Source organism: Chelonoidis abingdonii, chromosome 4 (genome assembly GCF_003597395.2).
Source record: "Chelonoidis abingdonii isolate Lonesome George chromosome 4, CheloAbing_2.0, whole genome shotgun sequence".
Lineage (NCBI taxonomy): Eukaryota > Metazoa > Chordata > Testudines > Testudinidae > Chelonoidis > Chelonoidis abingdonii.
The window spans coordinates 69596764-69624472 of NC_133772.1; the positions used below are offsets into that span (position 1 = coordinate 69596764).

Consider the following 27709-nt stretch of genomic DNA (forward strand, 5'->3'; position numbering starts at 1 on the left):
GTATTTAAGCATGAGCTTTCGTGGGTGAATACCCACTCCGTCAGACGACAGAAGCACAAGGAAGCAATAAGACAATACTGGTAAATTGGTTAATTGCCCTTACTGTTAACATTTTGAGCCTTACTTCTGGTTTGAATTTGTCAAGATACAACTTCCAGCCACTGGTTCTTGTTATGGCTTTGCTAAAGTAAAGAGCCCTTTGCAGGCATTTATAAGTCATGATGAAGTCACCTCTTCACCCTCTCATTTATAAGCTAATTAGTTTGGAGCTCCTTAAAGAGACTGTGAGACATATTTTCCAGTCCTCAAATCATTCTTGTAGCTCTTCCCTGAGCTCTCCCTAGTTTTTCAATATCCTTTCTTAAGTGTGGAAACCTAAACTGGCCCTAGTACCGATAGTAGTCTCACCAGTGTCTTATAGAGATAATATAGCCTGCCTGTTCCTACTTGATACTGAGCTGTTTATATATTCAATGATCACATTAACACTTTTGGCTATAGCATTAAATTGGGAGTTCATGTTAATTTGTTTGCCCACCACTACCCCTAAGACTTTTTAAACTGTTTCCTACGAAACACACTCCCATCCTGTAACTATGCCCTACGCATTTTGTTCCTTGATGTAGGACATCATATTTGGTGCTAAAGTGCACATTATTTGTTTGCACCCAACTTTTCAAGTGATCCAGATTACTCTGTATAAGTGCCTTGTCCTCATAATTATTTATCATTCTACAAGTCATTATAGGCAATGATTTTGTATTCTCTTCTAGATCACTGATAAAAATATTAAATAGTGTGGGACCAAACACCAGTTCCCAAGAGACCCCATAGTAACACACATTGATGATTTCCCTTGAACAATTATGTGGGAAAATCCATTAGTTAGCCAGTTTTTAATTAATATATTAGGTACTATATTGACTGTGTATTATGTTAATTTTGCAACAATGTACCATCAGATGTAGAGTATACCTCAAATACCTGATTCCTCAACCAGTGTGTTATGCAGAGATCTTTCTCAACAGAAATCTTTATGAATATTTTATTGATTTTGCTACTGACACATTGTTTAACACTTATGTCACAAAATCTGTACTTTCAGTTTATTCAGACAAGAACTCCTTTGAGCTTTTAATTCTTATTCAAGGGAAAGGTTTATTTTGTTTGAATTTAATTTTATTATGAAAACTTAGCCTGTAGGTTTAAATAGAACAGGAATTTTTCTCCCTTGGGCAAATTTGCTTGGGAATAGGAAACTAAAAGAACAAAATGATTCGTAATTTTGCATAAGTCTCTGATCACCATTAAGAAATACAGCTTTTGAAGTATATGAAACTTGGTCTGCTTTAACAATGTGAATATGAGCGAAAGCTAGCATCTGTAGATTTCACTGGATCTTCTTTTTTTTGAGCAGATATTGTGCTGCGTTCATATTGCTGAAGGTGTGGTTCAACCCAAACAAGGGCCCTGTTATAATGACATTGTGGGCTCCATGTTCATTATATTCCTCAGACCAAATCTGCTCAATTGACAGTTAAAATACATTTTTCCTAATTGTCAGTCATGCAAACAAACTAGGAACTGAGAATCAAGATTAGTTCTTTGCTTCTCACATATCACTACCAGCAATAGAGATTCTGCAGATCACAGTGGATCCCTGTGCCGGCCCATTCCCTTCTATTAGGCTGTCAGTAACACTTGTGAAATCCCATTTTATTCAGCAGGTTTTTGAACATCCAACTGACTGGAACTTGGTTAACAATTGTGTAATAATGCTCAGGAAGGGCTAGAATCCATCTAAGCCATATTGACTATGCATAGACAACAGCAGTAAAATGGCAGTAAAAACCTAATTGTCTTACTTCAGTCATTGGATATGATTCTGAATATAAACAAGGAACAGACCTCCTAAGTAAGAAGGTACAATTTTTATAGTTGCTTTTCAGAGAAGACCTGCAGCAGAAGTACTTCAAATGCTGTTTTCTCACAAATCCATTAAAGAATACAATAGAAAGCATGAGATAAAGACTCCAATCTTGCAAACAGTCAAAATAATAAAGTATCCAAAATATAGTTCATCCTTTGTACTTCAAAGAGGATTGGAACTTGTGAGACATTTTATTTCTTTTCTTACAATCTGAAAAATACAAGTTAAGCACCTGCCCATTTCTCTGGGTCAAGGCAGAAAGTGATGTTGATATTAATTTAAATCACAAAATGTGATTTGAATAGCTGCGTTACATACCTCAATACCTCAACTACAAGGTTCTTAAAACAGCCTTTGTAACATTTTTCTGTTTTGTCTTTTTTTCTCACTCATTCTTGTTCCTGGCAATATTCTCCTCCCCTGGAGGCAAAGCCACCATTCTTCTGGACAGGAGGGTCCCCTCTTTGTAGCCCAGGGATCAGCAACCTTTGGCCTGGCGGGCCCATTTGTTTACCTGCTGTGTCCGCAGGTTCGGCCAGTCGCGGCTCCCACTGGCCACGGTTCGCTGTCCGAGGTCAATAGGGGTTGTGGGAAGCAGTGTGGGCCAAAGGATGTGCTGGCCGCTGTTTCCCACTGCCCCCATTGGCCTGGAACGATGAACCGTGGCCAGTGGGAGCCACGATTGGCTGAACCTGCAGATGCAGCAGGTAAACAAACCAGCCCGGCCTGCCAGCGTGCTTACCCTGGAGCGCCGCATGCCAAAGGTTGCCGATCTCTGTTGGACTTGTAGCCTATCAGCACCACTCTTTAATAAGACAGAAAAGTTACTGTTAAATATTACATGGCATATTGCTAGGTAGAAATTGATTCCAGGGTCTCCTGCATGGCAGTGCCAAGCACTTCCACAAATATCCTTAGCTGGTCTACCCACGTTTCTTTAAGGATAATTTTACTTATTGTGTCTTTGTCATTTAGCCTCACAGCACCTCATGTTCTTGCAATGATCTCCTGGAAAAACAGGATATTTGTCAAATCAAATCAGACCACTGGTCCATCAAGTCTAGCAGCATCTTGCTTCTAACACTGGCAAATGCCTGATACTTCATAGGAAAATGAAAGACTCCCCCATAGTGTACATGACCAGTTGTATAATACTGTACTTGGTGGGGAGAAATTACTTCCTGTTCTCTGCAGTCTAATAAGCTGAAGCGCAGAAGCATGAGATCTCACTATTCTTATTTTAACAGGTATATCTATAAATATTATTCCTGACTATAACATTTTTAGCTCCATTATGAAATCCAATTACAGCCTAGTGGAACAAACACAGTTCAGGGGCTCAGGAAGAATTGACTACCTATCCTAGTTCTGTCACTGACTTGTCCAGTGGCTTTAGGCATGTCAGTTTATCACTCCACATTAGTTTTCTCTTTCTTACTTATTGTATGGGAGTGTCATGAGGATTAATTAAAATATTTGCACTGTGTGTGTGTGTGTGTATGTGTGTGTAATTCACGTCTCATAAAATATATTTGCAGAAATAAGCCGCAGGCTTTATAAGTTAAAACCCACACCTTAACTTCAACCCAGAAACCAGCAGGCAGCCAGTGCAGTATATGGAGCACCAGCTTAATGCACTCTTGGTGTGATTACTATTTAACAAGCAAGCAGATGTATTTTACACCAGTGCCAGCTTCGAAATGGCCTTAAAATGTAGCCTTGTGTAAAGAGCACTACACTACACTACTCTAATCTCAAAGCAACATAGGAATGGCTCTATCTGTAGCAAGCAACAAAGAGTCCTGTGGCACCTTGTAGACTAACAGAAGTATTGGAGCATAAGCTTTCATGGCTGAATACAGAGGTAGGTATAAATATGCAGGCAAGAATCAGTCTAGAGATAATGAGGTTAGTTGAATCAGGGAGGATGAGGCTCTCTTCTAGCAGCTGAGATGTGAACACCAAAGGAGGAGAAACTGCTATCTGCAGCAATGTCCACATTCAAAAGGAAGAGTCATGACCTTCTTGTGAACCTGAGACTGGAAAAAAGCAGACTTGGCCACAGCTGCTATCTGCACACACTTAACATTTAGCATGACCCTCACTCCCCAAATTATAAACCTGAAAAACAAACCCGGGTGCACTTCCTCAAATCAAGGTAATGTAATCTCTGCCACTTTTTCTGCTTGCTTCCCCCAACCTATCACATTTCCTGCGTTGTATGGACTGAGTCTAAACCAATCCCCAACATCAGACAGATACTGGATAAATCACTCAACTGCCTTAGACAGATCAGACAAGACAGAAATAGAGAGGTGAATGTCATCAGCATAATGAAGACACTGGAGCGCGTGGACTAAATTCTACTTTCAGTTACATCATGTATATCCAGAGTAATCCCATTGACTTCAGTGAAATTACTCCAGATTTGGAGTATCTGGAATATCTCATCCATGTGGGACTAATGATACTTCAAGGTATGACCCTGAACATAACAGAAGTGACTACAAGGCTCTGGGAGCCAGGGTGAAGGAACTAGGGATGTATGTGGCATTCTCATTGGATCCTTACCCTTGACTGGAAGGATCAGGCAGGGATAGACACATCCTTGAGGTAAATATATGTCTGTTTGGATGGTGTCACTAGGAGGGTTTCAGTTTACTTGACCATGGAATCTTGCTCTGAGGACTGCTGAGCAGAGATGGGGTCCACCTGTCTAGGAAGGGGAAGAATACTTTTGGATACAGACTGGCTTACGTAGTGAGGTGGGCTTTAAACTAGGTTCAATGGGGGCAGGAGACAAAAACCCAAAGGTAAGTCCAAAACATGAAGATCTGACCGAAGGGTCATGGGAAATCGCAGCATGGACAAAGGACAAACATGACATAACAAAGAGGGGAAATCTAATAATCCTTTTAGATGTCTGTATATACTAATGTAAGAACTAGGGGGAATAAACAGGAAGAACTAGAAATACTAGTGAATAATCACAAATATGACATAATTGGCACCACAGATAACTTGGCAGGATAATTCACATGACTGGAATATTGGTATAGAAGGGAAGGGCTTGTTCAGGAAGGACAGGCAAGGAAAAAGGGAAGTAGGTGTTGCCTTGTATATCAAAGTTGTATACATTTGCACTGAGGTTGAGACAACTGGGAGGTAGACCTGTTGAAAGTCTTTGGGTAAAAAAATAAAAGGGGTAAAAAAAACAAGGGTGAAGTCATGGTAGGGGTCTAATATTGGTCATCTAACCAGGAAGAAGAGGTGGATGAGGCTTTTTTTTAAACAACTAACAAAATCATCCAAAACACAGGACTTGGTGATGGGGGACTTCAACTACCCAGACATCAGTTGAGAAAATAATACAGCAGGGAACAGATTATCCAACAAGTTCTTGGAATATACTAGAGACATCTTTTGTTACAGAAGGTGGAGAAAGTGACTAGAGGAGTGGCTATTCTGCATTTGATTCTGACAAACAAAGAGGAACTAGTTGAAAATCTGAAGACTGAAGGCAGTTTGAGTGAAAGTGATCATGAAATGACAGAGTTAATGATTCTAAGGAATCACAGGAGAGGAAGCAGGAGAATAAAGACAATGAACATCAGGAAGGCAAACTTCAGCAAACTCGGAAAATTGATAGGTAAGATCCCATGGGAAGAAAATCTAAAGGGGGAAAAAGAGTTCAGGAGAGTTGGCAGTTTTTCAAAGAGACATTAATAAGGGCACAAGAGCAAACAATACCAATGTGGAGGAAAGATAGGAAGTATGGTAAAAAGCCACCTTGGCTTAACCAGGAGATCTTCAATTACCTGAACTCAAAATAAAGAGTCATACATGAAAGGGAAAATAGGTCAAATTTCAAAGGATGAGTATTAAAAAAACAACACAAGCAGTTAGCGACAAAATGAGAAAGACCAAGGCACAAAACAAGGTCAGTCTAGCTAGGAATATAAAAAGTAACAAGAAAGCATTTTACAAATACATAAGAAGCAAGACGGGACATGATAGATCCATTATACTAAATTAGGAGGGAAAGACAATAACAGAAAACACAGGGATGGCTGAAGTGTTTCAATTTTCAACAAAAAAGTTAGCAATGATTAGAAGACTAACATAGTGATCATCAATGTAAATGGGATAGATAGGGAAATTACAAGTAAAGAATTACTTAGACGTTAGTTTTCAAGTTGGCAGAGCCTAACAAAATACATCCTAGAATAATTGAAGAACTGTCTGAAGAGATCTCTGAACCTCTAATGATTATCTTTCAGAACTTGTGGAGGATGGGAGAGATACCAAAGGGCTGGAAAAGAACAAATAGAATACCTATTTAGCAAAGGGGAATAAGTATAACCCTGGGAACTACAGACCAGTCAACTTAATTTATTTTGCTCCATAAAGATAACGGAGCAAATAATCTAACAATGAATGTATAAGAACCTAGAAGAAAATAAGGTAATAAGTAACAGTCAATAGGCATTTGTCAAAGACAAACGCTGTGAAACCAACTAATAGGCTTCTTTGATAGAGTAACAAGCCTTATGGATGGGAGAAAGCAATACATATCATATATCTCAACTTTACTAAGGCTTTTGATAGTCTCACATGACCGTCTCATAAACAAACTAGAGAAATATAACCTAGGTAAACCTACTACAAAATAGGAACACAACCAGCTGGAAAATCGTACTCAGAGTACTTATATAGTGCAGTGGTTCACATTTGAGCTGGAAGAGTATATTAAGTGGGATCCTTCAGAGATGTGTCCTGGGTCTGGTTCAGTTCAGTATCTTCAGAAATAACTTGAATAATGGCATAGAACATACAAAATTTGCTGATGATATCAAACTGGGAGGGGTTGCAAGCACTTTGGAGGACAGGATAAGAATTCAAAATAATCTTGACAAACTGGAGAAATGGCCTCAGTTAAACAGGATGAAATTCAACAAGGACAAATACAAAATACTACACTTAGCAAGGAATAACCAATTGCACAAATACAAAATGGGAAATGACTTTGTAGAAAGGAGTTCTGCAGGAAAGGATCTGGTGGTTATAGTGCATCACAAATGAAATATGGGTCAAGAATGTAATACTGTTGCAAAAAAACAAACATAATTCTGGGATGTATTAATAGGAGTGGTATAAGCAAGACACAAGAAGTAATTTTTCCACTCTACTCTGATAAGGCCTCAACTGGGTTGTTGTGTCCAGTTCTGGGCACCACATTTTAGGAAAGATGTAGACAAACCGGAGAAAGTCCAGAGGAGAGCTACAAAAATTATTGAAAGTCTAGAAACATGACCTTTGAGGAAAGATTAAAAAATTGGGCTTGTTTAATCTGGAAAACATAAGACTGAGGGTCCCCTCCCTCCAGCCTGATAATAGTCTTCAAGTACACCTCTACCTCAATATAACGCTGTCCTTGGAAGCCAAAAAATCTTACCACGTTATAGCTGAAACCGTGTTATACTGAACTTGCTTTGATACACCGGAATGCTCAGCCCCACTCTTCCGGAGCACTGCTTTACTGCGTTATATCCAAATTCGTGTTATATCGGGTGGTATTATATCGAAGTAGCAGTGTATGTAAAAGGTTGTTATAAAGAGGATGATAAATTGTTCTCCTTAACCACTAAGGACTGGACAAGAAGTAATGGTCTTAAATTGCAGCAAGGGAGGTTTAGTTTAGACATTAGGAAAAACTTCCTGTCAGGGTAGTTAAGCACTAGAACAAATTACTTAGGGAGACTGTGGAATTGCCATCATTATAGATTTTTAAGAATGGGTTAAACACCTCTCGGGTCTAGATAATTCTTAATCCTGCATCAGTGCAGAGGACTGGACTAGATAACCTATGGAGATCCCTTCCAGTCCTACATTTCTATTTCTACCCAAGAATTGAAATTGGCCCCCAGTCTCTCTACTAACTTAATAATCTCATGTAAATAAACCGGAGGGATTCACAACAAAGACCCTCCAATGTAGATGAACAACCACCCAAATGCTACCCTTTGGGATCTACCTGAAATGTTCCTTTGTAATGACAGCTAGAAAAGGTATTCTTCACTTCTAGATCAAACTTGTGTAATGTTACTGTTATACAGTTATGTTTCATCTTGGAGGTGGCTACACTTATATGAATTGCTTCCTTAATATAGTTTGCACCATCAACATGCACAGCACTTTGAATAAATGATACTTCATATATGCAAGGACATTAACTATTGCAAACTATTTGTCAGAAATTATAGCAAAGCCAGAGAGCAGGTTTGCTTAGCATGGAGCTAAAATTAGCTGTAAAATGAGGAACAGAAAATAAGTATAGGAACACAAGTTAGCTAATTATCAAATTCACAAGAAATGTAAGGGGCATTTCTCTCCCTAAAATACCAGGGAAAACATTCCCTCTGTATTATAAAAAAGGGCAGCTGAATAATTGCCAAAGCCTTTCCAGCTTGGTTTGCCACATTTCGGGGCATTTCAGTTGCTTCCTGATCTCACACTGGTATCTCCTTAAAAAAGGTATAGCACTCATTTTGAAAACAAATTTGCCTTTGTACAACACAAACCTGGTATTGTCTCACTGCTAATTCCTGCAAATGATAAAGAAATAAAGTAACAGGCTTTTAGTTACCTGGACCAGAAATCAAAGTCCAGCAACAGCACACAACATTAATAGCACTAAAGGGGTTGGATTCATTTTACTACCTGATGTCAGAAATGTATATAAAGTTTAATATGTATGTAAATATTAGACTGGCATCAATATCTGCAAGAAAGACACAGGAACCTTTAACACCACACCTGGCAGATAAGGAAAGAGAGGCAATTGCTTGTCGGCGACTACAGTGCATATATTAGATCTCAACCCCCAAATGTGGATGTGGCAGGTGGCTCGCATTGGAGAGGCTGATCACCCATCCTGTTGTTTCAGGGATGCTCCTTACGTGGTACCAAACATCCCATGAGCCTACCCAGTAAGGAGCAGCCTACTGAGCGTGAGCGGATTAGGCAAAAACTACAAGTTTTCAAGCCACACGTCTGCGGGTCAGAAGTTCACGGGGACAAAGCGCCACTGTCCTGTACCGTTCGGGCAATGGGGCTTCTTTGTCTCGAAACACAGCGGGGCTCCCGCGTGCTGCGGGCGGCCTTGTTCTGGCGCCGCTGGTTACAATGCCCAGCGCGCGACACCACGGGTCAGGCTCGGCGGCCCCTGCCCAGCCCACCGGGCGCCTCCCCGCCTGCGAGCGGAGCCAAGCGACCCCAGTTCCAGTGCTCGGCGGCTTTGCCCTGGGGGGGGGTTAGAGCCCCTCCGGGGGATCCACGCAACCGATCCCACTGGAGAAGGGGCCGGAGCTCCCGCTCCCCGGGCCGGGCTCGCACGCAGTGGGGCCAATGCGTCCCTAGAAAGAAGATTTCCCATTGCCCAGCCCGTTCCCGCGGGGTCCTGCCAAGAGCCCCTCTGCCCTTCCCATTGTATGCCGGATTTAAGCGGCCAGCGCGCGCCTGAACGACCCGGCCCGGGAAGGCTTCGGCACTTGGAAGGGAGACTGTTGGATGCACGATGGGTACGCGCCGCACCCCTGAGCCCGTCCCGCTATGGCCTGCACAGCGGCCAGTGGCTCAGGCGTTCTACGAAGACACACCCTGCCGCCGAGGACCCCTCGCTCGCTCGCAACCCGGCCCTGCCTGTCTCAGGCGCGCGCGCTCTCGTCTCTTCCTTTAGTAGCTCGGTGCAGAGGTAGCAGGAGCGGCGGGGCCGGAGTGGGCTGTTCACCATAGCGAGAGCGCAGCGCACTGAGCCCCTTCCCCTTGGGACACTCACACACACGGTGAGGGGGGGTTGACGATGGGTTCCAGACACAGGGGTCGGGAGGGTTTCCGTGAATGACCGTTGAACGGGGATAGGGGGCGAGCGGCGCCAGCAGGCTGCTGGTCACATGATGCCCGAGCGCTCTCGTCGCAGGCGGACAGAGCCGAATCAATTCGGTGGCGAGATCGTTGGGCGCGCGCCTGCAGGTGCGGCCCCGACGCGCGTCCTGGGGGTGGGTGAGGAAGGTTGTGGGTGCGCGCGGGCGCCCTCCCCCGTGTCCCCTCCGGCGGCCCGTCCAGCCATCCCCTTTAACGCGCTCTCTTTTCTCGCCTGTAGAGATGCCCTCGGCTACCAACAGCACTATGGCGAGTAGCAGCGGCAAAGTGGGGCCAGTGCCGGCAGGTAGCGAGGCCGCCCCGGCAGCGGCTCCCCCACAGGCAGTAGCGGCTGCGGGCGGCACCACTAGCTCGGTGCAGACCGAGGCCATGAAGCAGATCCTAGGAGTGATCGACAAGAAGCTGCGCAACCTGGAGAAGAAGAAGGTACTGAAGCTCCCCGCCCCCCCGTCTGGGCCCTGCCACCCACTCCCGTGTTCCGGCTTCCTCTGCTCCAGCCCTCCCCGGACTCATTGGCCGCACTTTTCCTCTCGGTGTCCAGGTTCCCTGCCCCGCCCAGGGGTTTCAGCTCCCCGGCGGCCTGTTGTTCTGGCTTACGCCGGGGCTGCGGAATCACCTTTCCCATCAGCCACGGCGGGGATTGGCCGGCCCCTGTCCCGCTGCGCGGGGAGCGAGGTTCCGGGTACCGGTGCTCCTGCTCCTGCCAGCCTGGTCCCCGCGGGACTGCTCGGGGCGTTCCCGGTGTGGGCCCGGCGGAGGCTCCCGCCAGAAGGTTCCAGAAGAGCGGCCGCCTCGCCCGGGGAATTCCTGTACCGCTCGGCCCAGCGCGCAGCCCTTTGTCCGCAAAGCCCAGCGCGGGGTGATGCGCGTCCCCCTCATGAGGCTCTTTGGGCTCGGACCCAGGCAGGAGGGGCCGCTGCTGCCCCCTTTCCCGTTCTCTCAGTCGCGGTCGGTGTCCCAGCCCCCAGTGAGACACCGGTACGGTGAACCTCAGCTCCCCTTCTCCCCACCCCTTTGTTCCTGTGGGCTGAGGGCTTCGCGTGCTCAGCCTTTGCGGAGGATGAATTGGGCTTGTAACCACCCCATGGAGTAGCGGCCCTCTCCCCCCAGGACAGAGAGCTGGGTGGGTGCGGGGCGATAGAATCTGCAGTCTGTGGGGCTCACGGACTGTGCACATGGAGGCTGAAGCTAACATGGCGGCGGTGAGAAGCAGTCTCAGCCTCTCCGAGGCAGCTGCATTGTGTGAACAGGCACTGGCAGCACAAAGCCGGGGCAGCCGGCCATCCTACCGGAGATTCCCAGCCCCTGGAGGCTCCCTCTGTATGGGTCTCGCAACCAAGACTCGAAGGCATCTAGGATATTATACTGTTGTGGGAACATCAGTTAATCTCAGAGGGTCTGTTTGCCTAAGGAGAGTGACGGTGTTGTGGTTATTTATCATTTCTATGGTACCAGTTGTGTACGTGATGCTGTGTGTCATATGGAACGTCCCACGCAAGTGGCCCTGTTCTCCAAAGCTTAATGGATAAATGTAATAGGACACAGGAGCAAACGTAAGTTTGAATGGTTATTGCCCCCCCTCCCCATTTAAAGCTCTGGCATTTTGGTAATACACTTGAGAAATCAGTATATTTACAGGATAAAACTTGGGATGCTACCAAAAAATTCTGACTTGCTGTAAGGTTAATCTCTTAATTCTACTTTTGTTTTTAATGTTTAAAAAAACATGAATTCAGTTATGAAATTTTCTGTTTCACTTTTATTTCAAGACAAAACTTGAAATATGAGTAATCTAGTTTGGGAGGAATTCACTATATTGAGGCTGTAAAGGTGACCTGCAAAGGGGCCAAAAATTCTACCTGCTTTACACCTGTATGCATGAGTACACTGCCTTTTTTTTTTCCTGTTAGAAATAGCAGTAATATTAAGTGTTCTCTTTTTAAAGAGAGCGGGGGAAGGCTTTTTGTATTACTTTAAAATATGGCAGGGGAGTTCTCTCATACTTTGTAGACAGACTTATAGTTGTATATGTAAAGGTGTGATATTAAACAGTTAAATCAGTGCAAGCTTATGTGTAGACAAAATCTTAGTCTTTAACTGAAGGTTTGGAGATTTTCAGTCAATTCTTAAAACTTCCCCCAGGAGTTTTAAGTGAATTAAGTAGATTGTAAATGGTCTGAATAAAAAACAATATCATAAATCTGCTAGTTTTCTGGGGTGGACACAACTTGAATTTTCAGTTAAAAATTAGGGGAGTGGGGGGGCAGGGAGGTGGGGAGAAGAGCTCTCCAGACCTTCTACCCTAAAACAAGCAAAAACTGCACAAGTACAGCATTTTTGCCTTTGCTGGTTACTTTTACCGGTTGCTGTCTATATGCAGCAGTTTCTAAAGTTTTAAAGAAACTTACATGTTAATAAATGTTTGTCTTTTAATGCAGTCGTTCTCAAGCTTTCCAGACTACTGTACCCCTTTCAGGAGTCTCATTTGTCTCGCATACCCCCAAGTTTCACTTCACTTAAAATCTACGTGCATACAAAATCAGATGTAAAAATACAAAAGTATCACGGTATAACTGAACAATTGTTTACTTTCCCATTTTTACCACATAATTATAAAATCAACTGGAATATAAAAATTGTACTTTTCAGTGTATAGCATGTAGAGCGATATAAACAAGTCATTGTATGAAGTTTTAGTTTGTACTGACTTTGCTAGTGCTTATGTAGCCTGTTGTAAAACTTGGTAAATATCTAGATGAATTGATGTACCCTCCTGGCAGACCACTGCATACCCCCAGCGTACGCATATCCCTGGTTGAGAACCACTGTTTTGATGGACTTTCTGGTAAAATTGTATGGAGAGTATCTTAAACTAGAAAGTTATAAGTAGAAGACCTCAGAATTCTGATACAAATGCATGCAATTTGGGATGTTTTAGCTTGTGAATTCCTCAGTCTCTGTTAGTTCCCTATACCTGTTATAATATACAGAGAGCAGTAGTCACTGCTTTAATTAAGATGTCATGAGCATTTCATTATAACGGCTTATTACTTTCTGAAACTTGGCATGGAAACTTCCCTCATAGAGGAGAACCACCTTTGAGTGGTTGTGGTGTGAATTGCTTTTGACTTGAGAAATTATTGTGTATTAGCACTATATTTTGCTTTTTTCTTGTTGCGAACAAAGTGTGCAGTTAAGATCAGGTTGCATGTGCATAGCTAGCTTAGCACTGAGCACAGTGATGAAAGTGTGTGAAGGGGACAAGAGCTCCTGCATGATTCTGAAGTCTTGCTGCAGACCTCATAATGTGCATAGGATAAATGGTTCTTGGATGTGTCAAGCCAAATTGTTAAACTATGGATTTATTTCCGTCTTTAAAACCTTTGATTTTTTTTTTGAAGTTTTGAAGATTGCGTGGCTAAGTAATCAGAAGTAAGGAAATGACAGAGGCTAGATATGCAATATTTATATGTGATTATGTATTGTTTGTGATCACATGCTGATTCTTAAATGCAGTATTTAAAAAAAAAATGTAGTTGTATGATCTAAATTTCTGAAGATGTTTTGCGTATAAAGGATAAGGTCAGAAATTATACAGAGTCTAGAGACAAGTGGATGAAAAATGTTAAATGTGAAAACGTTTGATAATGTGAAAGATTAAATGCTTTCACTAAAGGAGTTTGCAGGCATTCATCTAGAAGGACAATGGAGTTAAATTTTCAATGTTTATTAGCTAAGAACAAAGTAAAACTACAGTTGATTTGGTGACCTGTGCAATTTTAGATATTTAAATCTTAAATGGTAAGTGTGGCTTGTGGTCTAATAAGTGCACTTTTGCTGTAGAAATCAGAAATGCTACATCTTGGCTCAGAAGTCTTTTTAATCTCTCATTTTCATTAGCTGGATCTGTAAGAGTAAAATGATATTGCTAAACTCAAGTAGTAGTAATTTTGCAATTACAATACAGTATTTGTTCAAAATATGTTGAAAATAATTCAAGCTAGAAACTATAGTAATTGCAGGTATTTATACTAAATTGTTAGTGGTATTTGTTTTTAGTTCTGAAGCAAACTGAAAACAAGGAATGTTAAGAAAAGTTCCCAAGAGCCTAAGTTTAAAGGGGAATAGAAGAAACTTCTAGATGTATAAAGAAAGCCTGAGGGTGTGTTTTTACCTTTAAGAAAGATCAGGAATGCAGAATCTTGGTTTTGGACTTCTTGAAGGTCTCATGTGTTAAGAGCTTCCTTAGGTCTTAATTCAAGGGACGTTCTGTTGTCTAAAGTCTTTTCTTCCATCTGCTTATGAGTTGAATTAAATAGGTCTTAACAGTCTGAATAAAAATCACTTAAACCTCTCTTGACTTCACTTGCATGATGTGTGATGTTAAAATCCTACTAGTTCTGTAATTACTCATAGTCTTCCAGGAAAAGCAAGCTAGACCTAAATCTCAATTTCTGTTCTTGTGTTTTAATATAGAAGCTTTTTGTGGGGGATTGAGAGTGGGGTGAGAGCACATTTTGTCTCCATTTTACAACATGTGGATGGGAGAGAAACACATTCCCCAATTACTTCCTGCCTTTCAGTTCACCTTGAATACCACACACAACCAAAATTCACTTGCTGTGCTAACTGTGTGCCATTCTTATGAAGCTTTAGAATGCTTAAAAATATGAAAGCTGCTGTATTAAAACCATATTCTATAAACTGATAAATAGGAATAGTTTAGGTCTTATCTTCATGAGAAAGCTGTACCAATTTAGCAACAACTGTAGGTTTAAAATGAATTTGGTTAATCCAGTGCAAACAGCTACATAGACACGCCTTTTGATTTAAACCAACCTTAATTTGGCTTGGCTGAAATTAATTGGGAAATGGTTTAAACTAAAATAGGTGGCCATCCTGGGGTTAGCACTAATTTTAAAACAGATTTAAGTTAAATTACACCAACTTTGTCTTGTAGCCTAACTGTAGATGAGTCTAAATATCTTAGTGACGTTTGCCAGTATATATTTCACGAATGGTTCTACCATCCTCAGTAAGATAGAAATTTCCGTTGGAATACATCAAGCGGGTATTTCAGATTGGCCTAACTTTTTAGATAGTATTTGTCTCTCTACTTCCATTTCTTGATAGATGTGCTAGACTTGCCACATGAAATATCTGACTAACAATCAGTCTATACTAGGGCATTGTGATAAGCTTCTTCTGAAGAGATTTTATGGAAGCAACCATTGTTGCTAGGTTTAAGGCCTCTATGGTGATCAAAGTCTCTTCTCACTGCTACACTGATCTCCATGTACTTTTGGTGAAGCAGTTGCATGCTCTGTCAGGAGGGCTGTCAGTGTTGTTTCCTTGTGGAATAGCACTAAATCAGTCCCTGAGACTGTTGTCTTTTTTTTTTCCACGTTACTTTCTTTTGTTACTCGATATCCAGCATGGCCTGTCTTAGTACTGACTAATACTGTCCTGTTATTGCTCTGCACAACATGTTCAGAGTGGTGGGCCCAGTCCCTGCATTTGTTTTTTTTAAGGAAACAGACTCAAAGAAATGTCATCTAAAATGAAACTCAAAATTAGTTGTAATAAATGTGACTGGAGGTTTCTGTAGTGAAATTGTGAGTGGAGGCAGACTACGTGAAACCACAGCTGAATTCGTTTGTGTTGGAACCTCCAAATGGCAGCATGGATATACTAATTTTTGGATATATATTAAGTCCCAGCTCCAACCCTCAAAATTAAGCTCTCATACCTTTAAAAATAAATAAATAGTTTTATATTTAGAGGCGCTAGTTCCTTGTTTCATCTCATTGTTTCATTTATAACTATTAGATTTTTAATAGTATAGAAGTTATTTCTCTCAATGCTTGATATAACTTCTATTAACTAGTTATACATGCTCACTGAAGAGAAAATAGACTCCTTTTCTGTGAGTTGGGCAAAATATCTCAATTACTAGTGTAAGTAATTTTGCTGACTTTTTTTTCTTTGATGGAAGCGTGTGTTTGCCATGACATTTTAGAGCATCCAGCTGTCTGGACTGCTTTCCCCTTTAGATGACTCTTAAAATATCATATTTATGCTTTGACTCAGGATTAAGCTATTGATGACTGAAAGAGTCCTTTGGCTAGACTTAATGTGTGTATTTAAAGGACTGAAAACCAATAAAGATTGTACTTTGATAATGAACAAAGGGTAGCTCAGATCAGTAAAACTCACTGAGACTGCTTTATGTCGACTTCAGTCTGTAAACATCTACACTAAAATGCCCCTCTCGCCAATGTAAGTTTCCCACTACACTGACTTAATAACTCCATCTCCGTGAAAGGGGTAATGCGTAAGTTGACTCAGTGTCTCTGTAGACACTGAGTTGTTTACATTGCCTGTTGGCCCCCCGAGGCTGACCGGTCAGTGCCCCACAATATCCCACACTGCTAGTTAAATTGATGCAAGCCCTTCTGGTGAAGACACACACTGCTGACAGAAGCAGCGTGGACATTGCCAATTGAAGTAATTACCGTGGTAGCTGTATGTCAGCTTAACTTTGTAGTATAGACATGCCCTAAAGCAGTTGCTTTCAATCTTTCCAGACTGCTGTACCTTTTTCAAGAGTCTGATTTGTCTTGTGTACCCCTAAGTTTCACGTGACTTAAAAATACAAAAGTGTCACAGCACACTATTACTGAAAAATTGCTTACTTTCTCTATTTATTTTATAATTGTATGGTAAAAATAATTGGAATATAAGTATTGTACTTACATTTCAGCATATAGTAGTATATAAAGCAGTATAAACAAGTCATTGTCTGTATGAAATTTTAATTTGTACTGACTTCCCTAGTGCATTTTATGTAGCCTGTTGTAAAACTAGTCAAATATTTAGATGAGCTGATGTATCCCCTGGAAGACTGCAATGGATACGCATATTCCTGGTTGAGAACCATTGCCCTAAAGCATGAAGTAAGTATTGCTGGAGAAGTCAAGTAGAATGGTAAAACAAAAGTGCAGGTCGTGTTGGCTTGATCGTGTGGATAGAAGACTAGGGATGTCCAGATTGGAATAAAAATACTGTAGACAATGCATTGTATTTGTATTTCTGCACTGAAATTTGCTAGCAGTAGGAAATTCATCCTCTGGGAAGATATACAAAATATCTAGGTATATTTTGTCACCAATGCGCAAATAATTTACTGACTACTTCCCAGTAAGATTAATAGGCATTAATAGGTAAATCACTGGTATCCTTAAGTTAAGACATATACATGTATTGCCTTGCATATTCAAGAGTGATTTTATTCACCTAAGATATTAGATATTTTCAGTATCAGAGGGGTGGCCGTGTTTAGCTTTCGTGGGTGAATACCCACTTCATCAGAGTATGTGCCAATACTTCTGTTAGATATTTCCAGTTAATGGAATGAACAAATAATGTTCTTAAAAACCAATTCAGATAAAATGAGATTTTATATTTAAATTAGGGCTGTCGAGCAATTAAAAAATTAATCACGATCGTGCAATTAATCACACTGTTTAAACAATAATAGAATACCGTTTATTTAAATATTTTTGGATACTTTCCACATTTTCAAATATATTGATTTCAGTTACAACACAGAATACATCTACCCTGATTGAACTGGCCTCGTTAGCACTACAAACAGTAATTTTCCCTCTGTTAATATTCACCCCTTCTTGTCAACTGTTGGGAATGGGACACAGTCACCCTGATTGAATTGGCCTTATTAACGCTGACCCCCCCCTCCCCCACTTGGTAAGGCAACTCCCATCTTTTCATGTGCTCTATATTTATACCTGCCTACAGTATTTTTCACTCCATGCATCTGATGAAGTGGGTTATAGCCCATGAAAGCTTACGCCCAAATAAATTTGTTAGTCTCTAAGTTGCCACAAGGACCCTGCATTATTTTTACAGAATACAGTGTGTACAACGCTTAATTTATATTTTTGATTACGAATATTTGCCCTGTAAAAAACCAGAAGAAATAGTATTTTTCAATTCACCTAATACAAGTAGCGTAGTGCAGTCTCTTTATCATGAAAGTTAAAGCTACAGCTGTAGAATTATGTACAAAAAACTGTTTTATTTTTTAATGCAATGTAAAATTTTAGAACCTGCAAGTCTACTCGGTCCTACTTCTTGTTCTGCCAATAGCTCAGACAAAGAAATTTGTTTACATTTCCAGGAGATAATGCTGCCCCCTTCTTGTTTACAGTGTTACCTGAACGTGAAAACAAGCATTTGTATGGCACTGTTGTAGACGGCATTGCAAGATATTTACATGGCAGGTGCGCTAAAGATTCATATGTCCCTTCATGCTTCAGCCACCGTTCCAGGAGACAAGCGTCCATGCTGGTGACAGGTTCTGCTCGATAAAAATCCAAAGCAGTGCAAACTGAAGCATGTTCATTTTCATTATCTGAGTCAGATGCCACCATCAGAAGGTTGATTTTCTTTTTAGGTGGTTTGGATTCTGTAGTTTCCGCATCGGAATGTTGCTCTTTTAAAACTTCTGAAAGCATGCGCCACACCTCATCCCTCTCAGATTTTGGAAGGCATTTCAAATTCTTAAGCATTGGGTCGAGTACTTTAGCTATCTTTAGAAATCTCACATTGGTGCTTTCTTTGCGTTCTGTGAAATCTGCAGTGATGTTCTTAAATTGAACAACATGTGCTGTGTCATCATCCGAAAAAACAGCTATAACATGAAATATATGGCAGAATGTGGGTAAAACAGAGCAGGAGACATACTATTCTCCCCCACGGAGTTGTTACAAATTTAATTAACACGCTTTTTTTTTTTTTTAAATGAGCATCATCAGCATGAAAGCTGAATGGTGCCCTCTGAATGGTGGCCGAAGCACGAATGGGCATATGCATGTTCAGCATGTCTGGCACATAAATACCTTGCAGTGCTGGCTACAAAAATGTCCTGCAAATGCCTGTTCTCACTTTCTGGTGACATTGTAAATAAGAAGAGGGCAGCATTATTTCCTGTAAATGTAAACAAACTTGTTTGTGTTAGCAGTTGGCTGAACAAGAAGTACAATAGCAATTCTTTTTTTTTTTTTTGTTAATCATTTGAGTTAGCTGCGATTAATCGATAGCCCTAGTTTAAATGATGGTAAATGTTCACTTCTTGCTGATGTTAGTTAACAGAGTAAATCAAGATGTCATTTTGTAAATCGTTCTCTTTATCTTATCTAGTAGTATCTTTGCCTTATGCAGTAGGTGACCTTCTGGACTGTGTCTAAAACTAAAAAGAAATAACACTTAGTCTGCATATAGAATCCCGTTTGTGGTAATATGCATTTGGTTAGAGTGGCTCTTCACTGCATTGCAGAGGGCAAGGCTGCCTTCCTTTGACTTCACCTTGGCATGCTAAATATCTGGAAGCTTTGTGAGAAAGTAGCATTAAACAGGAATGACTTTTCTTCCAGTTTGTGGTGATGGAGAAGCCTGTATAAAAACGTTTGTTTCCAAAAGTTAAAACTCTTTTTGAAAGAGAGCTAGGTTACCAAATTAAATGGTGGTGGTTCATGGCAGACTTTTCTTTTTTGGTGGTCAGACATTGTGCGACTGACTGGGCCAGGAGTGGCCAACCTGAGGCTGAGAAGGAGCCAGAATTTACCAGTGTACATTGCCAAAGAGCCACAGTAGTACGTCAGCAGCCCCCCATCAGTTCCCCCTGCTCCCAGTGCCTCCCGGCCACTGGCAGCCCCCTCGATCAGCTCCTCCCAGTCCCTCCCTGCATCTCCCGATCAGCTGTTTCATGGCATGCAGGAGGCTCTGGAAGGGAGGGGGAGAAGCTGGGGCATGGCAGGGGAGGGGGTGGGAAGAGGTTAAGTGGGGGCAGGGCCTGTGGCAAAGCCAGGAGTTGAGCAGTGAACACTCCCCTTCTTCCCCCCCCCCCCCACACATAAGAAAGTTACACTTGTAGCTCACCCCAGAGTCAGAACCTAAACAAGGCTGCATACTTAGCTTCCTGAAGAGCGACATGGCCACCTCTGGACTAGGCTAACTGTAATGCTCAATGCTGTTATTTAAGATGCTGCATCCAAAAAAATATTAATTAAAGATATACCTATCTCCAGAACTGGAAGGGACCTTGAAAGGTCATTGAGTCCAGCTTCTTGCCTTCACTAGCAGGACCAAGTACTGATTTTTTTTGCCCCAGATCCCTAAGTGGCCCCCTCAAGGATTGAACTCACAACCCTGGGTTTAGCAGACCAATGCTTAAACCATTGAGCTATCCCTCCCCCCTCCTAAAGTTTGAGCTAGTACTGAACACTGTTGCTTACCTCTTAAATGGTGGTAGACTATTAGAGCAAGAAGCAAAGGTGTTTTACTCCTACCTGACTAATGGTCTTTTAGGTATAGTTTAGTGCTCATCAAAGTATCTTCCGATCTGTCTGTTGGTAACTGGCTCACCTACTGTGTCCCATTGTTGTGGTTTAATTTGACCACAGTGGTATGGTTGCTAGCTATCACTCAAATCAAACTCTTGGCCAGGCAGCATTATATTATTGGGAGTTCAGGAAATCCTTAGTTGGAGAATTAATTTTCTGTGTCAGGGCTAATGTTGAACACCTTTTCCACCTTTTCATTAAAAAAAAATTAACTACTTTGCCTTTTTTAATTGTAGAGTTTTGAGTAAAATGGGTTGTTTTGGCAGGAGGTGACTTAGATTAATAGATTCTAGGACTGGAAGGGACGTTGAGAGGTCGAGTCCAGTCCCCTTCCCTCATGGCAAGTCTAAATACTATATAGACCGTCCCTGATAGACATTTATCTAACCTACTCTTAAAATAGCTCCAGAGATGGAGATGGAGCATGAGTGACTGTAACTATCTGTCTGGGGCCACTGTCTATAATTTATCTTGCATGGTAGTTTGCATGTTATCCTTACTTTCACAGGCCCACAGCTTTCCAGAATAAATCCTTTGGGCTGAACTCTTCTGTGCTCAGTTTCTGAAAGTGAATTGTTTCAGAAGATTTCACTATCTGTTTTATCTTTCAGTCAGAACTTTGTCACTGTCAGCAAATGATGGTTAAAGAAACTTTAAACCTAGAACACAATCATGCTATGGCATTGGTTTTTCTGCCCCTCCTCCCTCCCCTCCTTTTGTGCCTTCCTGTTTTGGTTACTATTAGTGATTCCTTTTGATAGCTTTAGTTGACTCTCGAATTTAAAAGTGACAGGACATGAAGTAGTGGTTGAATCCAGATCTCCAAACAGCTTTTCATAGGAACATGAAATATGCTCAGTCATATAGAAATAATGAAAATTCCAGAAATACGAATACATTGACTTTTAGGTCTATGTAGACTTGTACTAAATCTTATATGTAAGCAATAGAATTTTAAGACCAAGTTTGCTGTTACGAGGTTGGATCCAACAGGCCTTTTTCCTGTATTTAATAACTTTAAAGCAACTATTAGGTCACATTTAGCCAAAAACATACATGTAGTAAAAACAAGCTTTTTTTTTAAGTTGTTACTGCAAAATCAAATGTTTGTCAATTTTTAGAATTCTAATGGAAATGGTTCTTTTAGACAAATATTCCCGTTCCATGGACAAATATAGTAAAATTGTGCAAGTCACTGAAAAATAAATTACTTTGAAAATTCTTCCAGTTATAATAGCCTCAGATGGTATTAAATATGGAGCCAGGAAAATTTTAAGATTTAACCTATATTACCTTTTACAATGCTTCCATCTAAAGCAGCATTTTTCAGACTGGAGTCTGCAGACCCAGGGAGGTCCGCCAGCCCCACTGATCAACTCCTCCCCCTCCCTTTGAGTGCCTCCTCCATGCTGGGGAACAGCTGTTCGGCGGTGTGCTGGGGGGTGGAGGAACGAGGGAGGCACTTGGAAAGAGGAGGGGCAGTGGTGGGAGGAGGTGGGGTGGGGATGGGGTATTGTGGGTGGGTGTGGGGTTGGGTCTGAAAATTTGTAAATCAAAATGGGGGTCCTTGCATTGCTAAAGCTGCTGATCTAAAACCAGTATCCCCAATGTTGGCTTCACTGCCTCTAAGTGAAGACAGAGAGGTCCTTTGGTGTCAAAAGTTTCATCGTGGGTTACCCACAGATGTAGTGCTAAGTAGTAGGGTTAGTGACAAAATATAAAAGGGGGAAACATTCACTGGAAGTTTTTGTCCTTTTGGGACTAACTTTTCAGTAATATGTTTTGATTTTTGTAGCTCTTCTCCAACCTTAAATTCAAGTGACTAAAAATAGTTTTGTGTAGTATTAATCTTATATTCCCAAGATATGTGACCTCTCAATTTTAAGAACAACTGACGAGTGACTAAAATTAAAAAGCCCTGTTCTTTAAAATAGATTACAACCTGTAACTAGAATATTCTTTGCAGTGATTATCCCCCAAGAAAATTGAGTGTTATGAGTTTTGTGGTAGTCTTTTTGATATTATGGCTATCAGGATATTCTTTGGGTTTTTTTTAAACAAAGTTTTTACTTGAATTTTGGTTGTTCAAGGCAAAATCTTTCCCAGTATATTGTATTTCACAAACATTAATCTGAATTGCGTGGGCAAGCACACCTTTTAATGTCTGTACATTTTCTTAGTCTTCAAAGCTTTATAGGAGGGGTGGCCAACCTGTGGCTTTGGAGCCTCATGCAGCTCTTCAGAGGTTAGTATGCAGCCCCGACTCCGGGGCTGGAGCTGCAGGTGCCAACTTTCCAATGCTCACTGTTCACCCCCTGCCTCTGCCACAGGCCCTGCCCCCACTTCACTCCTTCCCCCAAGGCCCTGTCCCTTCCTGCCCCCCTCCCTGAGCCTGCCATGCCATCGCTCTTCTCCTCACCCCCCAGAGCATCCTGCATCCTGTGTGAGGTACAGGGAGGGAGGAGAGGCGTGGATTGGTGAGGCGGCTGGCAAGTGGGGCAGGGGAGCTGATAGGGGACTGCTGACATAATACAGTGGCTCTTTGGCAGTGTACATTTGGCAAATTCTGGCTCCTTCTCAGGCACAAGTTGGCCACCCATGCTTTATAGCAATTGGTAAAGATTTTAGTGTTGATTAAAGTGTTGAATCCATAATTACAAATGGCTTTATAATGAAAGCTGGTTGTTATTTTAGGTCTCTGTAATTGTCTTGGGATGACTACCTTGTTCTAAGAATTGCTCAATTAATTCTAAAGGCAGAAGGGAATTTTTGAAGTTTGAAGAGAAATTATCATTTGCCTTGAGTTACAGAGCACTAAAAAGCAACAGAGAGTCCTGTGGCATCTTATAGACGAACAGATGTATTGGAGCATAAGCTTTCGTGGGTGAATACCCACTTCGTCAGACACATTCACCCACGAAAGCTTATGGTCCAATACATCTGTTCATCTATAAGGTGCCACAGGACTCTTCGTTGCTTTTTCCAGATCCAGACTAGAACGGCTACCCCTCTGATACAGGCCACTAAAAATTACTGCAGTTTGAAATACTAACTCTTGTTGACCATTGTTTGTCTTCTAGCTCTTATTAATTTCTACCACTTCAGACTTTCCATGTAATCTTCTTTAAACTCATGCACTTGGTTGTCTCTAAAGAAAATAAGTTGTATTTAAGCAGAGGGTTTTTGTGGCAGAGAAGCCCAGTCCTGCTCTTAGTGGTGTCAGGAGGAATTGTCATTGACTGGACAAGCTCGCTGAGTGAATAATTGTTGGTGCATTTAGTATACTGGATGAGGTATACCCCATATCATATGGAATGTGTAGGATCCATTGATCTTGAAAGGTATGTTTAATCATTATAGCAGTGGAGATATGTCTGCAGATTTGGATCTGTTATGGCAGGGTTTAGTGCTGCTTTGGGTTGTGGTGTCCTGATCTGTGGGGAACTTGCTTCTGATGAGCATGGAGAAGTTGGGGGGTTGTTTGGAAGGCCAGAAGAGTGGGTTCAGGAAAGATTCTTTTTCAGGATGGGGCCCCTATAAAGTATGAGTTGTAGTTTGATGCCCTGTGTGTGTTTCAGAGTGGGCTTTTAGGTGACAACAAGGGCTGTGGTGGTCAGTGGGTTTTTTCCCCTTATATTGAAATAGGCTCTTTTGAGGTATTTTGGTGGCCTGTTCCATGATTCAATCTACTTCTCTGGTGGAGTGTCCTTGTTTGGTGAAGGAAGTTTTAAGTGTGTTATGGTATATATCCTGGACTGACTTCTCGGAGCATATTCTGTGGTATCTGAGTGCCTGGCTGAAGATAACAGCTTTCTTGGTGTGTTTAGGGTGTCTAAAGGATTTATGAAGGTAGTTATGGTGATCCGTGAATTTGTTGTATATAGTTGTTTGTTTGTAGGGTTCCATTGTTAAAGCTGTTTATGATATCCAGGAAGTTGGTGCTATGTGGGAATGTTCCTGAGAGAGTTTAATGGACAGGTGAGGGTTGTTGAACTTGTGGTGGAAATCTGTGAGGTAGTTTAAGCTGTCTGTCTAGAGGAAAAAAATATCTTTCATGGTTTGTGGCGCATTGATCCAGAAATTCTTTTCAAAGGTAGACCATGAAGAGGTTGGCATATTGTGGTACCATCCTAGTACCCATGGCTTTTCCCATGGTTTGGACAAAGTGTTTCTTGTTGAATGTAAAATTGTTGTGTAAGGATGAAATGCTTGAGTTTGGCAATGTATTTGAGGTGTATATCTGAGGGTTGTCCATTGTCTTGTAAAATTTGAAGCAGGCAGCTATGCTGTCATTCTGAGGGATGTTGGTGTATATAAGGAAAGTATGGATGTGTGAATATCTGTGCACAGCTAGCTTAGCACTGTGCACAGTGGTGAAAGTGTGTGAATGGGTACAGATAATCCAGCTTCAGTACGTACGGATAATTCAGTTCCAGCTCAGTCTTGATTGTGCTTTTTTTTTTTTTTGCAAGGTTTCCTGTTTTTATTTTGTTTTTCCTCCAGTGGGTGAGAGCATGCGATTTTTTTCACTTCTGAGGTGGTCCCTTCTGGAGTATGTGAGGTGAAGTAAGTGGTTACTCAGTTTCTCTGAAGTGTGTCTGCAGAGCTTGTCAGCATATTTGGAGTTGTATGTAGTGGTCAGAGGGTTATAGATTGGGCCCTACCAAATTCATAGTCCATTTTGGTCAATTTCACAGTCATAGGATTTTTAAAATTATAAATTTCACAGTTTCAGATGTTTAAATCTGAAATTTCATGGTGGTGTAACCCTGGGGGTCCTGGCCCAAAAAGGGATCGTGAGGGGTTTGCAAGGCTGTTATAGAGGGATCGCGACTTTGCCACCGTTTCTTATATGCTGCTTCTGGTGGCAGCGTTGCCTTCAGAGTCGGGCAGCAGGAGAGCAGGGCTCCTGGCCAGGTGCCCAGCTCTAAAAGCAACACTGCCACCAACAGCAGCAAAGAAGTGAGGGTTGCATGATATGGGGTTGAGGGGGTCATCACTTTTTGGGGGAGCAAGGACAGCCTTATGAGTGGGCAACTGACTGTGGTCAAGGGGGTGCTGTGGTCACTTCAATCTCTGAGGGCTGGGCCTGGAGCCGCAGAGGGGCCAGGCTGGGGAGGGATGGGACTTCCTCTTGCCCTACACAGGGTGCTCCCTAGGACTGGTGTCAGACCCACCTCTGGGAACCTCTCCTAGTTGTTGGAAGGTCACCCCTGCTTCCTGCCTTTATCTCCCTCGTGAAAGCTAGAGTCTGGCATACAGTAGGAGTCCCCAGCTGTGATGCCCGCAGCCTTTTCCCCTCCCATACAATAGCTAGATTTCATGGTCTGGGAAGTATTTTTCACAGCTGTGAATTTGGTAGGGTCCTAGTTATAGATGGTTACAGAGGGTGATGTTTTGATTCTTGCATTTGCTCAGGAAGTAGATGTTACTGTTAAAGTTTTGCTTCCTGTGTCTTCATGTTGTAGAGCAGGAGTTTTCAAACTTTTATGCTAGGACCCCTTCTGAAAATGTTTCACACTGTGATGAGCCCCTCCAAAAAAGTGATCCCTCCCACCATAACGTGTCACCCTTTCTTCTGGCGGTAGCACTGCCTTCAGAGCTCAGCACCTGGCCAGCAGCCACCATTCTCATGGCCCCCCTATAATTGTCTTGAGACCCCCTTTTGGCTCAGAACCCCCAGCTTGAGAAACTCTGTTGTAGAGCTTCCATTTCAGATGGCTAAATTCAGTGTCTTCTATGTTGATTATTAATATCCTGGAAATGACATGACTACAACTATACTGCATGCAACATATTGTGAATGTCTTATCAGTTTCATGTTGTTAGCTTGGTGCACACCAGTCCTGGTTTAATAATCTGGTGACCAATAAGTTTATATGCCCGAGGGGGGGAAGATGCTTTTGGAGTAGGGGGAGGAAATGGAGGAAAGAAACTCTTACAAATCTAAAACTTTATTTTAGAAAACAGCCTTACCAAGTAAAGTGTAATTATCTGTCAAATTATTTAAAGAACTCAAGTTTAAAAACAAACCAGTAGTTAAGAACATCAGCTTGTTCAGTGCTCATAATATAAGTAGATTGGCCCTGAAGCCTGCATAGCTGGCCGTGGGAAGATCCTGTGCTGTCCTGTCCCTGCTGCCAGTGTAGAGTATCTGGTTGGGGCTTCCCTTTATACTGTGTGTCTCTGGCTACTCTATAGGTATCTCAAAGTTATGTCAAAGCTGCACTTCATGGCACTGTTGCACACTCTCCCAAGCTGCACTGTGCAGTCTGGACTAATTCTTAAACATTAAGAAATGTTTCATTACAACTGTCATGATCTGGCACACAACTTATTAAACTCTGGGATCTTTGAGTTACTAGTACAACCCTTTTAGCCCCTCTAAGTTTCCTCTCAGGACACTTGCCTATAACTATCAGGCGATCCTGGCTGCTTGTCATAACTCTGTTTTTGGGACCCTGCAGGTCTCTTCACAACTCTGATTGACTGCCTCTGACTTCAGAAAAAAATTTGGAAAAAAAACCTATTGAACTTTTATTTAACCAGAATAAACATAACAGCAGCTTTCAGTGGTCCTTCTGCTGCTTACTTGCAGAAGGAAAACCTAATATTATAAGAGCCTGGTAGTACTTCCTGTCCTGATTGCAGTCTGGCTCTACAATCCCCTCAGTCATCCTGTTCCCTCTCTCCTCAGGAGCCAACTGATGACCCTTCAAATTCAAAACCTCCCAAGTTGCATAGGGGCAGTCTAGGTAGAGCTTCAGTCGAGTGTCCAAACTTCTGTGTATCCAGCAGCATACATTCTTTTGGTTTGTCTAACGTCATACTCTATCGTAAGATAAGTGTTAGACAGTTTTGCTTAACATCTCCCATTGTACAGGTTAACTACACCCAAACCTTAACTCTGACCCAAAGTAAATCGATTTCACCAGTATAAATACAACATACTATCACTGAAAAATAAATGTTATATGTACGCATTGAAGCATGTTGATCAGTCTCAAATCATACCATATAGTCATTACATAAATTAGTATATAAACATTATTTGCAAGAAATGGCAGAACACTTTGTTGAAAAACTGTTATAAATACTTTGAATTTTAAACATGAAAAGAGATTACTTAAATATTAAAATCAAGATCACAGAAATAACATGGGTCAGAGTTTTGGCAGTTTTCTTTTTGACAAAATAGGCATTTCTTTGATAAGTATATTTATTATGTGGCCAGGGTATCAGTTAGGACAGGGGTGGGCAAACTTTTTGGCCTGAGGGCCACATCTGGGAATAGAAATTGTATGGTGGGGCATGAATGCACACAAAGTTGGGATTGGGGTGTGTGTGAGGGGGTAAGGGCTCTGATTGGGGGTGTGGGCTCTGGGGTGGGTTGGGGATGAGGTGTTTGGGACGT

The 27709-nt window shown here is 41.8% G+C and overlaps 1 protein-coding gene across 2 annotated transcripts in view; it reads left to right on the forward strand.

The window, feature by feature from the left end:
• The first annotated feature begins 9599 nt into the window (after positions 1 to 9599).
• CAPRIN1 (cell cycle associated protein 1) overlaps positions 9600 to 27709 on the forward strand; it is a 75112-nt gene continuing 57002 nt past the window's right edge. Inside the window, exons 1-2 of one of the 2 annotated variants that reach the window (XM_032770688.2) lie at positions 9600 to 9774; positions 10092 to 10297. In XM_032770688.2, the coding sequence (XP_032626579.1) occupies positions 10094 to 10297 (204 nt within the window). In that variant the 5' untranslated portion in view covers positions 9600 to 9774; positions 10092 to 10093. The remainder of the gene's footprint in view (positions 9775 to 10091; positions 10298 to 27709) is intronic. The other variant, XM_032770689.2, reaches the window with a different exon arrangement.